At 34.5% G+C, this 15,501-nt stretch overlaps 2 protein-coding genes across 7 annotated transcripts in view; one reads left to right on the plus strand and one right to left on the minus strand.

Moving 5' to 3' along the window:
* On the plus strand, positions 1-8,857 carry Stim (stromal interaction molecule). 5 transcript variants are annotated; one of them, XM_046632441.2, is made up of 11 exons: positions 1-583; positions 1,579-1,718; positions 1,830-1,949; positions 2,194-2,306; positions 2,376-2,491; positions 2,577-2,746; positions 2,850-2,993; positions 3,163-3,330; positions 3,433-3,697; positions 3,959-4,033; positions 7,674-8,857. In XM_046632441.2, exons 1-11 carry the CDS (start codon positions 376-378, stop codon positions 8,141-8,143), a joined length of 1,989 nt encoding a protein of 662 aa, XP_046488397.1. In that variant the 5' UTR covers positions 1-375; the 3' UTR covers positions 8,144-8,857. The 5 variants fall into 5 exon arrangements, with proteins under 5 accessions (XP_046488397.1, XP_046488398.1, XP_068992931.1 ...); XM_046632442.2 differs by having other exon boundaries at positions 7,692-8,857; XM_069136830.1 differs by having other exon boundaries at positions 458-594; positions 1,583-1,718.
* rk (G-protein coupled receptor rickets) overlaps positions 6,089-15,501 on the minus strand; it is a 22,296-nt gene continuing 12,883 nt past the window's right edge. For both annotated transcript variants that reach the window (XM_046632436.2, XM_046632435.2), the window contains exon 13: positions 6,089-15,449. In XM_046632436.2, the coding sequence (XP_046488392.1) occupies positions 14,056-15,449 (1,394 nt within the window). In that variant the 3' untranslated portion in view covers positions 6,089-14,055. The remainder of the gene's footprint in view (positions 15,450-15,501) is intronic.

The raw sequence follows: 15,501 nt of genomic DNA on the forward strand, positions 1-15,501 counted from the left end.
GCAACCAGCAGAGCGATCCTTTTTTTTCAGTGAACCAAGTGTACTTAATTCGTGCGATATTTAAATAATTTGAAATAATCTTAACGTTGTTTAAAATAATTTTAATGGCGTGGAAAATATTGGCACGTTGTTCAGTTGTGATATTTTTGTACACGTAAACTGGCTGTATAGGCGACAGTCTAAATCAGTAAAATTCATTTGCTCAAAAATTCAGCCCCCGGTTTCATTATTGTAACCTTGAACGCTGACGGCTACCAATTAACTGTCATACCAAATACGAGTGGTGTATTCGAGTGCCAGATTTTTATTTCCAACACGAGTAGAAAAAAAGATAGTTGGCGAACGCTGGCGGAGTTGAATCGGATCTAACCTAAAATGCGAGCAGTCGTAAATGCCGAAGTAATTGGATTATTTTCGTGCTACGTGTTTTGCTGGTGTTTTGGCCACGGAGTTGCTACTGGGGGTGCGCTAGACTCCGGCAATAATTACCAACCCGGTTCGACCGGGGCGTCTGGACTTAAAATAACAGCATTTACCTCTAGCCTCACTGATCGATTGGCCCAGGCTGTCGCACACGAATCCAGTAAGTTCTCTCTAACAACTATACAAATTCACAGCATTGACGAATACTCGCCAGACTTACAGATTGTTTAGCTTCTACCTTTTATTAGTAAAATTTTTGACAGATCTAAGAGAGGTACATCGTACTCGGTTCAAGCAGATAAATTGACCACAATTTACATGCGTACCTGAATTAAATTTATTGTGAAATTGTATAGATCCGTTATATCCTACAAGTGTCCGTTGAATTTATAATGGTCAAAAAGAAATATTTTACTCAAGTCAATAATATCATTATAATAATATCCTTCCTATTTGCGGCAATTCTATTTATGGACATAGTTAAGGAAATTATATACATTTCCTTTAAATAACAAACTTTTGACTGCTTGTGCCGCAAACTTATTGAAATTTGACTAATATCCTTTTCGTGCTTTCCAATGCCACCTACAAAAAGAGAATTTGTAAGTATGAAAGGGATAATTATAACATTGCAAACGTATTATAAAAATGAGCCAATTTCAGTTTCTATAGAAACCATGTACAAGTCTTACTACAACTAGCATTAAAAATAATTTCTACCACATGTGAGGTGTCCAATAATTATAATATTGAAGTATTTTTCAAATACACTTTCAGATGAGCAGGACTGCAACAAGTAGTACACAGTAATCAGCATTGGGCACCATTAATATTGACATTTCTTTCTTACAAATTTCAAATTTCATGTCAGCTCTCAGTCGTTAGAAAATTCAAAATTACTCTACTTATCAATCGTTACCAAATTTGGTCTTACGCCTGAAATGATATAAATCTGTCCCATTTAGTTTGCAAAGTAAACCTACTATTGCTGTTAGTTTGTACATGTGCCTAGTATGTACCTGTAGAATTTTATGACACAAACCAATTTTTGCTTAACGACTCAAACTACACTTTATGAATGCCCCTCAATATATGTTTTTGTTGACTAAAACTTCATGGTATGCGTCAGTCACCGTCATTTCAATGACTTCGCAGGTACAGAGACTTGTAACGATGACTTAGCTTGTTTGACAATGGCCTCTCATGACCGGTTAGGCCTCGAAGCAATTAAGTCGCTTCACAGCCAGTTGGATGATGACGCCAATGGAAATGTAGATCTTTCCGAATCAGATGATGTAAGTACTATTTCTATGACACTCACAGAGGTTCATCGATGATGCCTGCTCGCACAAGACTAGAGCTTGGACAAATCCAAAAAGTCCTTAACCTTTCTATGTTATTGACAGTTTTTGAGAGAAGAACTGCAGTACGAAGCTGGATATGAAAGGAGACAACGTGCGTTTCATCATAATGACGATATGCACATTAGTGTTAGAGAATTGTGGGAGGCTTGGCTCCGTTCTGAGGTACAAAATGTGACTAAATAGTTTATGCCTTTCTACATGTTGATTTGGAATACCATGAGCACAAGCATGCTTTAACAATTTTTACTTCCAATTTCGTATTTTTATGAATTTCGCAGCTTGCAATAAGTTAAACTCAAGTTTAAATATTTGAATTTTGAGGAAAAAGCAAATCAAATTCATATACAAGATGGAAAAAAATATTTCAAGTGGATCCTCCGCTTAATTTGAAAAACATTTGATAAAGGTACACAACTGGACCATAGAACAAACTTCAGAATGGCTGACATCAAATGTTGATCTTCCCCAATACGTACCAACGTTTATTCAGCATCGCGTTACTGGTGCCACTTTACCCAGGTAATCAATGCTTGTCTTACATCTGTTCGAAATTCTCGTTACACAATTGTCAAACTGTATTTCTTTCAGACTAGCTGTTAACAACATGCACTACCTTAGCAATGTTCTTGGAATCAAGGATCCAATTCATAAGCAAAAAATCGCCTTGAAAGCTATGGATGTCGTTTTATTTGGACCTCCAAAGGGTAACTATGATCCGGTTTTTCAGATAATGATAGATGAAAAATAATATCAAACATATCATAATAATTATTTCATACATACAAATAGATACTGGTCACAGTCTTAAAGATCTGATTCTCATCACACTGTTGTTTGGGGCACTGATTGGATGTTGGTATGCGTACCAACAAAAAAAAAGCTCTCAGAAGCATCTTTTTAGAATGATGAAGGATATGGAGAGTTTGCAAAAGGCCGAAGTTGCGTTAGAAGATCTTCAGGTAAAATGGCAACATACTCTTGATATTTACAAGTCTCGTGAGTTAAATTCACTCACAATCCCTACCATCGATACTAATATCTATTTTGAAAATGAAATTTCAGAAAGAACTGGAGAGAGCAAGATTAGAGCAAGAAAGTACTGCAACAGAGAAACAAAATCTAGAAAAACGTTTACAAGACGAAACTATGGCTCTCAACACATCTTACTCAGATCTTGAGGTTACACAACTGAAATCAGAAATCGAGGTAATATTGTTATTAACAACCTGTATAGGATATATCCATTATTCATGTGTGTTTGGTGGACCTGCTCATGTATACAATGGCATGAACTTGATAGTTACGATTGCGTTGGTATAATAGTTTTCTGTGGAATTCGAAAGATATGTCAGATTGAACATTTTTCCATTTCCAGATGCTGAAAATGGAGTTACAACGTACCGTTGGTGAACTGGAAGATCGCTGTTGGTCTCCACCTGTAGGTCTTCAGCACTGGTTGCAATTGACCCATGAAGTAGAGAACAAAGCATACACCAAAAAGAAACTAGCTGCAGAAAAACAATTACAGCAAGCTCGTGAGGCAGTATGTATTGATAGTATGATAAAAAGTATGGTGCATTCAATGTTGTATCATTTCTAGTTTACAAAAAATTCTGAATACTGTAAATAAATTTGTTATAAACAGTGTGAAAAGTTAAGAAAGAAGAGGTCCAGTCTGGTGGGTGCGTTTGTTTCTACTCATGGCAAGTCCATAGATGAAGTGGACAAAAGTATCGTCGATGCAAGGACATCGTTGAACGAAGTTACCATTGAGTTACAGGAGCGAGTTCACCGTTGGAAGCAAATTGAGCTCCTGTGTGGTTTCAACATAATCAATAACAGTGGTTTACCTTACCTCGAAAATATCCTCTATAGAGGAGCACCAAATGGCCGAGGTATTGGATTCAGAGGTATGGATTTACGCATTCTTACAACCGTTGCTTTGCAAAATCAGTATTCGAAAAATAAAAACTGTGCCATTACTTCTCAGTGTACCATCTAAAAAGCTGTACCTGTGGTTAAATATTCCATGCTTTATATGCTAGTACAATTTTGTTCTATGAAAAATAAAAATGGTCAACTTAATGTTTTCTAATATTTTTGAGCAATTGAGCAATGTTGAATACCACATGATATCGATGGGTCGATTTTAGAATGACATTGTGTTTCAGGGCGCATGAGTAGTCAAGATGACTTGGACGACGATGTAAGCTCTGTATATTCACCATCAACATCAGGTGCTGCAGGTAAGCCGGATTTGGACATCCAAGAGCACTCAGATTGACCGATTGATGCTCATCTCACTATGACAACACCTCTGCCTTCACTTATAAAACCATTGCTTTTCTCTTCCAACACATTGCTTCAAATGAAATATTTTTGACACGGCTCTAGTTTATAGATGTGCTTTTCTGAAAAGACCATTTTTATTTTGGTGATCGTTATATGGTAAAATTGAATAGCGTCATCTCAGTGATATAAGTTTTATTTGCACATTAGTGAATTGTGCAAATGGACCTCTACCAAGGCTCATATTAGTCAAATGCCTGGTATAGGAGCTGACAATAGTTAAAGTCACCTGAGGCGATGTTTGGCGAGTACCTGGTATATGGTACCAAAGTGTATCAACATATAGTTTACCTAACATACACTCATGTTTTGGTATCATTGGTAAATTTTGAAACCTATACCGAACGCTCACGAATAAGCACCTCCGACAATGACGGAATCACCATGACTGACACGGGTATATCCAACCCAACTGACACTATCTATTGTCAGTGCCTATGTTGACTGAAGATATATAAAGTCTGCTAGCCTCATAAACTTTGGCATAATAGGTCAAAGGAGGTGAAAGTTTGGGGGGAAATTTCAGTATTCTATTATGTCAACTCGATTTTACATTGGAATCCCATAAGACGAATCGGTGAGTCCGGAGTACTGAAATTACCCCCGTGCCATAACAGTCTTAACATATCTTCAGTCACCGATGCCTATATGAATTTATTACACATACGATTATCTTCACCCTTTTTTTCACATTTTCGTATGTGCCTGATTTCTTTTAATGACAAATAAATATGTTACATTGAATTTTTAATCACGATACTTGTGTTCATTCAGATCTGATTATATTACTCTTGAAACCTGTTGTAGAAATTTTTCAAACGTAAGATCTTGCTGTTAGATATTCGACGCAAAATCTAAAACAAGTTGTGTGGTGAATTTTCAGTAACATATTTCAAATAATACGTATTATCACGATCCTGTATACTTGTATACACGGAAGTGGTAAACATATAGATAGAACCTCTCGAAGCGCGTGCATTTATTAGTCTGTCTGTTAGGTCAGTCTGTTTCTCATATCAAATGCTGTAACTTTGTCTCTACAGTCAGTGTGAGGGGTCTGTTTCGACAAATCCTTGCTGTATTTATTATCATATTTATATATACAAAATTTACTTTAATTCGAAATAACAGCACACTTCTCACATTATTGCATATGTGAATGTTAATCGATAAATGCACGCAAAATTAATTTTGTCGGTATTCTTTCATTTTGTATATTTATTTAATTTCAAAAATTGACCGTAATTTTTTTTTCTATATTTATAATATTTTACCGAAGTCTACAATATTGAAGGAACGCGAGACTTAGTCTTAATATCTGCAATTTATGGATTGTTGGATTTAGCGTGGATAAAATTGAATCACCAGCAGTATAATTTTGAATTCTACTTCTACAGGAATGTTCTATTTCGAATACATTCAAGTAGTTATGAATTTTTACACTGTGCTAGAAACATATTTGAAGCAATAACGTGCCAGTAATAATTTGATAATGACACAATATGCTAACAGCAATTGTAATCAAAATAGTTCAAATATATTTACGTCATTGACGAAATCTGGAGATAAGGGAAAAGAGCGATTGTGCTCAAATCTAATTGGACATTCTTGACTTGTCGAAGTTACTTCTCAAATTTTGCCGAGCAGTACTAACAAATGAAATTTCACTCCATAGCACAGTTGACCATAGATTTTACAATAATCATAGGCCACTTCAATTATTAACAAACATTTTCGAGCTCACTGTGCATCTGTACCTCCTTTCAAATTTAGTAAAAAGTGATGGGTTCACTCTTGTTAATCTATCCACACACTATTATACTGTTACTTGACAGCTATTGTAGATATGACACTTGGCTGGTTATCAAATATACTTACTGGTATTTGATAGGATCACATCAATAAAATCATACCTTGATTAATATTCAAGGTTTTATTTTTCGAATGAACCGTCTGTAGCTGGCTACAGTTAGTTTTTAAATTCATTTTAAAATCAAATTAAGCGTATAGAACCATATTAAAGATTTCTTTTGATTATTTTTATATTTAAATAAGTGAATATTTACTACGATTAGTACATACGACGTGTGTTTAAGTTGATACCATTGTGGCTGAATATCAAATGACCTTTTAGTATTTTTTTTTTTTTTTTTGTGTCACACTTTTTAATCATTTGGGATTTATTTCCTGCTACAGTAATAGCTCGGACATTCATTGTTGCAACAAATTTCAATGTTCCGTTATTTAACGAATGGTCTTAGTTAGTCGAATAAAAGGGGACAAATAACCGAACCTACGTTTATTAAATTGCTTTACCTCAAAGCGATGTCAAAAAGAATTTGCATGTAAGTACTGTACAATTGAAATTTGCATTATAATTGGCAACTAGAGTCATTTCAAACTCTGAATACGCTTTCACTTCAGTTCCAAGCACCAATATATTAACGATTGTAGTAATTGTAGTCGATACATAGCAATATTGTTAAAGATCTGAATTTTTTGTCACTGCACACCAATAACTTTTGTATGCATGTATGTATGTATGTATGTATACATATTTATGTGCAAGAATATAATTTGTAATATTTAGATTGTGATAGTCGTGGGATGAAGAACATTTTAATATTCTGTAGAATTTTATGATAATAACAATTATCTTTAATATATTTTGTAGAATGGCTGTATAAACGAATATACATGTTTGATTCTTTTCCTTTCTATTCTTAGACAAATAGTACGGAGAACGCGATTAACATACATTCAATGAAAATTATGTACTCACTCGAACGCATAGCTCATAATGAATAAAATTTCAAATGTCTGCGAAAACGAGATTCCAATTTTTTTGAAACACCTGTGGCTGTTTTCGAAAAAAGTTAAAACAAAAATAAAGATAACAAATCTATAAATCGAAGTATTAGTTTGCTTTCAAAAATATTTGTGCTTAGATATATATACGTATATGTGTCTTGTAAGCTTCACGTCAACATACGCCTTGCATATATGGGTTTTGAAATTCTACTTCGAAATAGAATTAGGTATTTAAAAAACATATCAAAAAACCTAAGCAGATAAAAAGATCAATGAATTTAAAAGCACTCGAATATCTCTGAATTCTTGCAATAATAATATTCAAGCTATTAGCAAAAGGTTTCACCTCTGCGTAGTATCTGTATGTTTTGTTTACTATTTAGTTGTTGGCCATGAGAATGTTATTTTATCGGTTGCTGTGGAGTGATTATTAGCAACCTCAATGGAGTTACATCATCTAATCACTAGCATGAAATAACTATTTTTAATTTAATGTTCACTAATAACAAAAATTTTTAGTGCAATATTGTTTCATACATACAGGTGTATTTGATTCGATAACTTTTGTACTGTTCACATTGAGAAATTTGAGTACTACTTAAAATCCAAAAGCTTTCGAAAAGCTTTCAGGAAATGAAAAGCACTGGCACGCGTATTTATTACAATTTCAGTATATCTGGTTAAATGTAATAAGATGTTCTTGGACAGGATTTGATATAGTGGCAGATCGCATTATGTCTACAGGTATGTTCGAGACTTTAACATGGAAGGAATCGTCAATACCTCCAGACTCGTCTGGCAGTGAAACGGGAAAGGACACGCCACCGGAAGCTGTACATTTTATCGTCGGGGAAGGAAACGAAGAACCCCGAAGGTTCCTCCCCAGAGAAAAAACTCGTACGTCGCACATGGTGCGATCTTACAGCCAGGATACTAACATGGTCCTCAGCGAACCGACTACCTCATCATTCCTATCCAAAACATCATTTTCTGACAATTCGTTAGATACAGCTGAGAAATTGACCAGCCGTATAAATACTGTTAAGAAATCACTGAAAGATCTTCCTACTGTCATGTCAGTCGATGACGAAACTTTATCAACCGATTCGAATTCCACTGCTGATAATGACGAGCTCAAAAGGAGGCGCAGAAAGCTTCATTTCCCATTTAAGAAAAATAAATCTAAGCTCACATGATCCTGACTAGTCACCATAATGTTACATACTTAAAATATTTGGAAAAAAACTTTACATCTCAAGTAGGAATTATTATTTCAAATTTATTTGGTTAATTGTTTAGACACATGTGTCTCATCCCGTTTGCTGTAATAATTCAATAGACATACTATATGATACACCGAATTCTGTAATAATTAACTAGAATTTATGTAGCTAGCTATGGTATCAACAATGATTGGAAAATGATCGTTTTATTTACGCAATTCTCAATGCCGAAAAAGAAAAAAGAAACAAGAATTAAAAGTATAAAATTGTGATGTATTGCAATAAGTTTTTCATGGTATAATACGATAACTTTCGATAAGACTTTATTTTTTTGACCACGTTATTTACGGTAGTTTTGTGATTGTTGGAATACGGTCCAAGCACAAATTATCTTCACACATATGTTAGAATATTGCATCACAACACATCAAGTGTAGTGATATAACGATCTATGAACGCAAATTTCTGGAAAGAATGAAGCCTAACGATTTCTCGAATTCAGCATTTTGTGTGAATCATGTTTGAAAAGTATTCGTTAAATAATGTTCCAAACTTTGACTTTTGTAAATCGCATGATATGGCGAAGATAATTCGACTCTCTGTTATAGTGTATTGTAAAATTTGATAAATCTGAAATAAAAAAAAAAAAAAAACAGAGAAGACGATATCAGATATATGTAATGCGAATTTCCAAGTGACCTAATTATGTGAAAAATATAAATGAAAAGCAATAACATGAGGAAATTCCTCCAATTAGCAAGAATGAACAGATGTACGGGATCTAAATAACTTTAAAAATTTCAACAGTGGTTGTATTGTCGGTGTAATGATAGCTTGAACTTGATTACCACGTAACAACCTCAAAGTTAGTAGTATATTATTTTCAAGATTGGCAATGAAGTCTGTACTTCTTGGAATATATTGAAATTTTTTTCTTTCATGGCAAAAGAGTCTTTGAATGACAGTTGCATTGTTTTGCTTGATAGCAAAAAAAAAAAACTGGGTGATAAACTCTGGATTGTTGACTTTAAATTCTTAATTATGCTGAATGCTTTGCGAGAGTTCAGTTAATTACCCAATGTTTACGCACGATTCTATACCAGTTAAAAATAATTTTACTCAAGTGACTTGATAGAAAAAACTTATACCTACGCTTTTAATAAATTATTGTTTAATGGTGTAAAAGTGGCAGAAAATGAACAGTAATCTTGAACTACTTTAGCATTTTTCAAACATTTAGTTACGGCTACTCTAGCACTGTTAAGTCTATTGCGGTGGCACCCACTTCCTTGTTTTTTTTTTTTTTTTGTTTCCCCCCATCAAAGCAAATTAATCCCAATATTAACTAAAATCCTGCATTACGTGACGGGGTACATACGTCAAATACAGATTAAACGAGGGTAGTAATTCACTTCGTGTCTTATCGCACGTATATGTATATTGAAATGAGAAGAATCTCAACGTAACTATGATTAAAACTATCAATCATACGCGAGATTGTAAATAGATGTAGGCACATAAATGTACATAAAATAGATCATGTACTTACTTACATGACTTATTATTGGGCAAGTTGTGTACAGAATATTTTCAAGGAGGCCGTGCATCCCATTCAAAATCCTCAGAGATATAAGGGCAATCCATTTGCAAACTCCTTCTACTGAACAGCTAAACAAATATATTGTGTACATGAATAATTATATCAATTGAAAAAATAATTGAACATGTTCTATCTGAATGTGTATGGCCCAGTAGTTGAAATTAAAGTTTTGGGCCCCTTTAAACATATTCACTGTACATTAGTTGTAACGCAATTGAAATATCTTTAAATGAATATTATGTAAGGATTTCAATGCCTGTATAGAACATGTGCGTCTTCCTTGTAATCAAAGAAATATATCAAACTTTCCGAAATAAAAATTAGTATTCAAGTATAAATACGTTTGTTTCTTCGGGATTTTTTTTTTTTTACTAATCCTCTTCTAATTGAAAGTGAAATAAATACGGATCAAGTTATCGGCGACATACTTTAATTACATTGGAGTAGATCAATTAACCACAGTTCACGTGATACTAAAAAAAAAAGAATGCTGATTTTTCAATACAAACAGGCTAGGTGAGCCAGGCTAATGACTCAATAATTTTATTTACCTGCTTTGTAAACCTCTAACGAATACGTTAGATAAATTGACTCTTATAATTTCACTCACAGAATTTAAATATTTATAAACACAGACAACATTATGACTCCTAATAGTAAACTCAGCATTGCAAGGTCTTCAAGTATTTAGTCTTTGGCACAATAAGTAACTATATGCAGGCTATTCGTACTGCGTTTTCTATCAAGTTTCAAACTTATCTTTATATAGAATTAGGGCGAGATAAATGGAGAAAAAAAACAAACGAACCCAACAGCGATTTCTGTCGATTTGCCCATTTTTAAGATTGACCGTTATTCATCTGTAAACAATCAAATCAAGCTGTGTTTCTCTTTTGTAAGCATTTACAATCTGTTAATCGTAGGCCTCTTGAACAGGATATAATATTTCGTATATACTGCAAAATATTGACTAGGTTTACATGAGTTCAATGATTCAGTTCTTATTGTCCAACAATATTATCGTCCTTACACCCCATGCTTTTATGTATAATAATTATCAATGATCTACCTTGAGCTTACATGTGTAATAAAAATTTGTAATAAATTATGAATGTACCCCAGCATTGGCATACCTGTGTATAGAAATACTGGTACAAATATGCTGAATAATTTCCTTTTTGACGTACAATGCATAGCCAGACTTCTTTCAAATACCTCACATTCAATTTCCTTACCTCTAATATATGTATATCTATAATTAATATTTGTTGTTTCAAAACATTAGAGCATGTAGAAAAATACCCGTCAACCACCAACATGAACTGCACGTATTAGGCGTTTTTAAAAATAGTTGTGACACAAAATGCGTAATTTTTAGTTATTCAATCACTGGAATTTAGAGAGTGTTGTTCACTTTTATGATATTGCCGTGAAACGTTACGTTGGATTGAATATCTTTCAAGCTTATAATCATAAGTATGTGATCACCAAATGAATATTGTTTTTCTTGTTGTTCAAAGTCAACTTATTGCACACAACAAATTATACTAACACCGTACCGAAGTTGTGTTCACACACCTTAGACACCCTGACACTACTACCGATGGCGTTACGATATTAATCAATCACCGGCAGGTATGCAGGTATAGATGTTTTCGAAGCGCTATACCGACCGAAAATGGATAAAATCTCATCTATTGAGTACAAAGTCTTGGTAAAGGTATCAACAGATAAATCTCGTTCATAAGTAATTTCGGAATTCGTAGGTTGCAGCTTGTTCTGATTATTACGATAGAATACTCATTTCAATAAAATCACAAGAAAATGCTTAAAGAACTGTCGCGATTTATATTGTTCTGAAGTTTAAAAATTTTCCCTACGATATAAAATGTATGCTGCGATACTGCTATTTTATTACACTTGCAACTTGTTACTTCAGAAGAATGTTAAAACGTGTCTTTTTATATTTACAAATCGCGGGTCAATAACGTAGCCAGTAGAAATATTGCTATAAATAACTCCAATAGGAAGGAGGGACTCTTCAATAAAATATGTATAATTGTATGAATATGTATACCTATACGTGTATAAAGTGAATATTGCAGCTTTTACTATTTTTTTTAAAATTAAATATTACTATAACGATTTGGAGGATATATTTTTCTTCCCAATAATGATTCAATACTGTGGACATCAAAGAGTATACAACCAGTAGCATTATAGGAACGATCAGTTTACCTAAAATGTACGCAGGACAAACGTCTTATCGTTAGGGTACGTATATATCTTACAGCGAGGAATATAAACTATAATTTAATTGTTAGCATGAATAATTATCAGTTTGCTTAATATATTAGCTATCACACAAAATTTGTTTCAAAGTTTCAATATTTGAGTGATCAACATTTCACACAACTTATTACATCCTTTTTCAAGTTAGTAATTACAATATATTGGCTCTACTGTGGAGTCGTTATTTTACCCATCTTGAGCTACAAAATGTTCCGAGTTTTATTAGAATTAACTGACCAATAATGGTGAAATATGTCACCACCATCATTGATATAACATGACAGGCAACACAGATCACGTATTCAATGTAATATAATACGAAGGCATCGTATTCAGTGGAATCCAATGCGGCAACCGCAGCAAATTTCAAACATTCTGAATATAGATCATTTCTTTGACCATGGTTGAACTATCAGTGGCTGGAAAATGCAATTCTATTTCAATTAATAATTGACTCAACTAATGATAACTCTTTAAATCTATCCGCAAACAGTAAACAGCTACATTATGTTGTGCATACAAAATCTAACTGATTATGGTAGCATGAAATTTTCTCGAATGAAATCCGAAAGTCAACAATATGAGCAAGGTAAATGGATTGGTTTTCTTGCTTTCGTTTTTTTCAGCTATCCTGTCATTATACATATACCGTTGAGCAAATAATAGATCAATTATTAGCTATCCGTGTCATGGCGGGGCATGACAATTGTACAGAAAATTATCCTACACCTAATTATTTTACACGTACTTATTAGGTATATCATCATGAAATCAGACCAGTAGTTATGTGTCGAAACTCCGCGTGAGGATCAATTTCGTGGAGGATAACGTTGCGTGGAAATATAATTTTACATGGGATCGTTTCGTATAGGATAAATTTGTGTAGAATAATTACACGCAGGATTATTTTTGTAAGATTGGTGCGCAATCTGTGTCTCTCAGAGTGGACTGGTTTTGAATTAAACTATAACTGCGTCAGTTACATATTTATGATAATTTTCACGAGGCAACTGATTAGTTCTGATAATGAGTGACTAAAAGACCTAGTATCTACATCAATTGAATGGGCTACACATGAATATGTTGTTATGTGATGTATATTTTCACGGAATATATTAATCTTTTATAAATAATATGTGTATATTAATGATAATGTTAATACTTGTACATAATAAATACTTACATAAAAATGGTAAATTGAAACGTATCATTCAGGGGAATTATGTTGTGGATGAAATTATAATATTTCCAACTTTCCTACAAGACTTGATTCAATACTTGTCATTAGCTGATTTCACCTTTCATGAATCAGTGTGTAATTCAGTTCCGTGCAAATTTTTTAATAACAATATATTTTTGTGTCGATTTTACAAAATATCAGCAAATCCACCTCCGAGTAACTTACAACTGTAATAATAATAAACGGGAGTTATGCATTTCTTGATCTTGTACGTCAAGTAGTGTGGATTTAAAATGTAAGAGTTGAGTGGGCATTGCTGCATAGGATTATATAAAATGTATTTCGTCAGTCTTATAAATTCCGAAAAATCTACGAATATTAATGTCAACAGTTTGTATCCTTACCAGTTGACGCAACTATTAAGAGAGCTGAGAGCGAGAGAGAGAGAGAGAAAGAGAAAGAGAGAGAGAGAGAGAGAGAGAGAGAGAGAGAAAGAAACACTGAAAACTATGACATAATACACTATGGAAAGGAGATATATATCAATAATTTATCATTCTGGTTTTCAGAGAGCAATGGAGGTGGATTTAATGTCATGGCCTTTTCTTTACTTATATGTATATTACTATAGCTACAATATATATATATATATGTATATATATATTCTTTTTCCAACTCTTAACATGGCCAGTTAATTGCATTACCCCGTTGCAATAGTAAATTTTCTACACCACGTGTAAAGTCATTAACTTAAGTAAGTGTATAAATATATTTTTCCCTACATTTCATTTCTTCCTTTCTTTACTGGCATTATCAATTTCCTAACACACCATCATCATCCTGCTGTTCGCTCATTTCAGCCGCTGAAGGTATCGTGGCCAAAAGTCTAACAGCCAATCTACCCGGCGACGCAGGAGGATCTGGTTCTTGAACGGCAAGTTGTCTCGTTAATCGCGGCTTTGGCCTTACAGGTCTCGGCGCTGGACGGGCAGTCACCTCTAGAGAAGCGCTTGAGCGAGACATTCTCCACGTACTAGTGCTAGCAGTTGTCGCTGAGCCAGAGGAATCGTTGCGCGATGAGCTAAGATTAGAGTCTTGAGACGGTTTCCTTGTTATCAACCATGAAGAGGCCCGTCTCTTGGGGTCTAGTAATCGTAATGGTATACCGCAGTGGTGGGTCTGTCTCCAAGAATCTGATCTCGAAGAAGAAAAATTTTCACTAGAAGACACAGACGAAGCACGCTTGTGCTGTTTTTGTTGTATTTCGGCAATTTGATAAGCGTACTGATCGCTGCGCGCGTGTCTTTCATGCTGACTACGCGTACACGGCCACAACCATCTCGTTCCCCACCAATTACCTCTACACTGACTTGCTTCGAGGAGTCGAGTGTTACACACACATGGTGCTTGATTTTCCCTCGATGATCTATCAACTAGACTATTAGTATTGGCCGGAGTTTGTCGGTTGCTAAAATTTGAGCTGTGACGACATCTACCTATACCTCTCGTTACGCGAGATTCTTCAATTGCTTTGCAAATCAGCACACAATCCTTTTTAAACTGTTTAGTTAATATAGCATATAAGAAAGGGTTGCAACATGAATTTAAGGGTAGAACGAACACGGCAAATACTTTCGCCTGCTCCAACGAAACCAACTGTAGGCCAAATGTTGCAGTGAGTGAAAAAAATGCTATCGGAGACCAGCATAAGAAGTCTGTAAATACCAGAAGAGCCATTCGTTTGGCGATTCTCGAATCATTTGAATTCCATGCCTGGGAGCCACGAATAGCGCAATACATTTTCAGGTAGCATCCCATCAGAATTAAAAATGCTACTCCGTTAATGAGCATTAAAAAAACTACATATGTAAGAGAAACTGTCCCTGTTGTTTCAAATGGTAAACATATCGCAAATTTTCGGTAGTCAGATACGCCAAGCAGGGGTAATGTTGCCATTGAGAGAGCAAATCCCCATCCAACGGTCATAATGTATCCGGCGTGTTTCAGAGATAGCCGTTTATTAAGATGCATTGCGTGAGTAATGGCATAATTTCTTTCCAAAGTTATCACCGCAAGGGTGTAAACACTTAATTCAGAGCTGAGAACACCGAGAAAACCGGCAAGTTGACATCCAGTAGACATCTGCCATCGAATGGCGTACATCCTAAATTCGCCGAGTGTCGAGGCATCGACCACCGCTAACAAGCCTGGACAGGGGTACGAGAATAGATTAAAACGACACCGACAAAGAAACGTTCA

The sequence above is a fragment of the Neodiprion pinetum genome, chromosome 6, assembly GCF_021155775.2.
Source record: "Neodiprion pinetum isolate iyNeoPine1 chromosome 6, iyNeoPine1.2, whole genome shotgun sequence".
Lineage (NCBI taxonomy): Eukaryota > Metazoa > Arthropoda > Insecta > Hymenoptera > Diprionidae > Neodiprion > Neodiprion pinetum.

Coding starts and splice junctions, on each gene's coding strand:
- Stim (XM_046632441.2), top strand. CDS start 376: ATGCGAGCAGTCGTAAATGCCGAAGTAATTGGATTATTTTCGTGCTAC. Junction 1,719..1,829: donor ATCTTTCCGAATCAGATGAT/GTAAGTACTATT, acceptor TGTTATTGACAG/TTTTTGAGAGAAGAACTGCA. Junction 3,331..3,432: donor TACAGCAAGCTCGTGAGGCA/GTATGTATTGAT, acceptor TGTTATAAACAG/TGTGAAAAGTTAAGAAAGAA.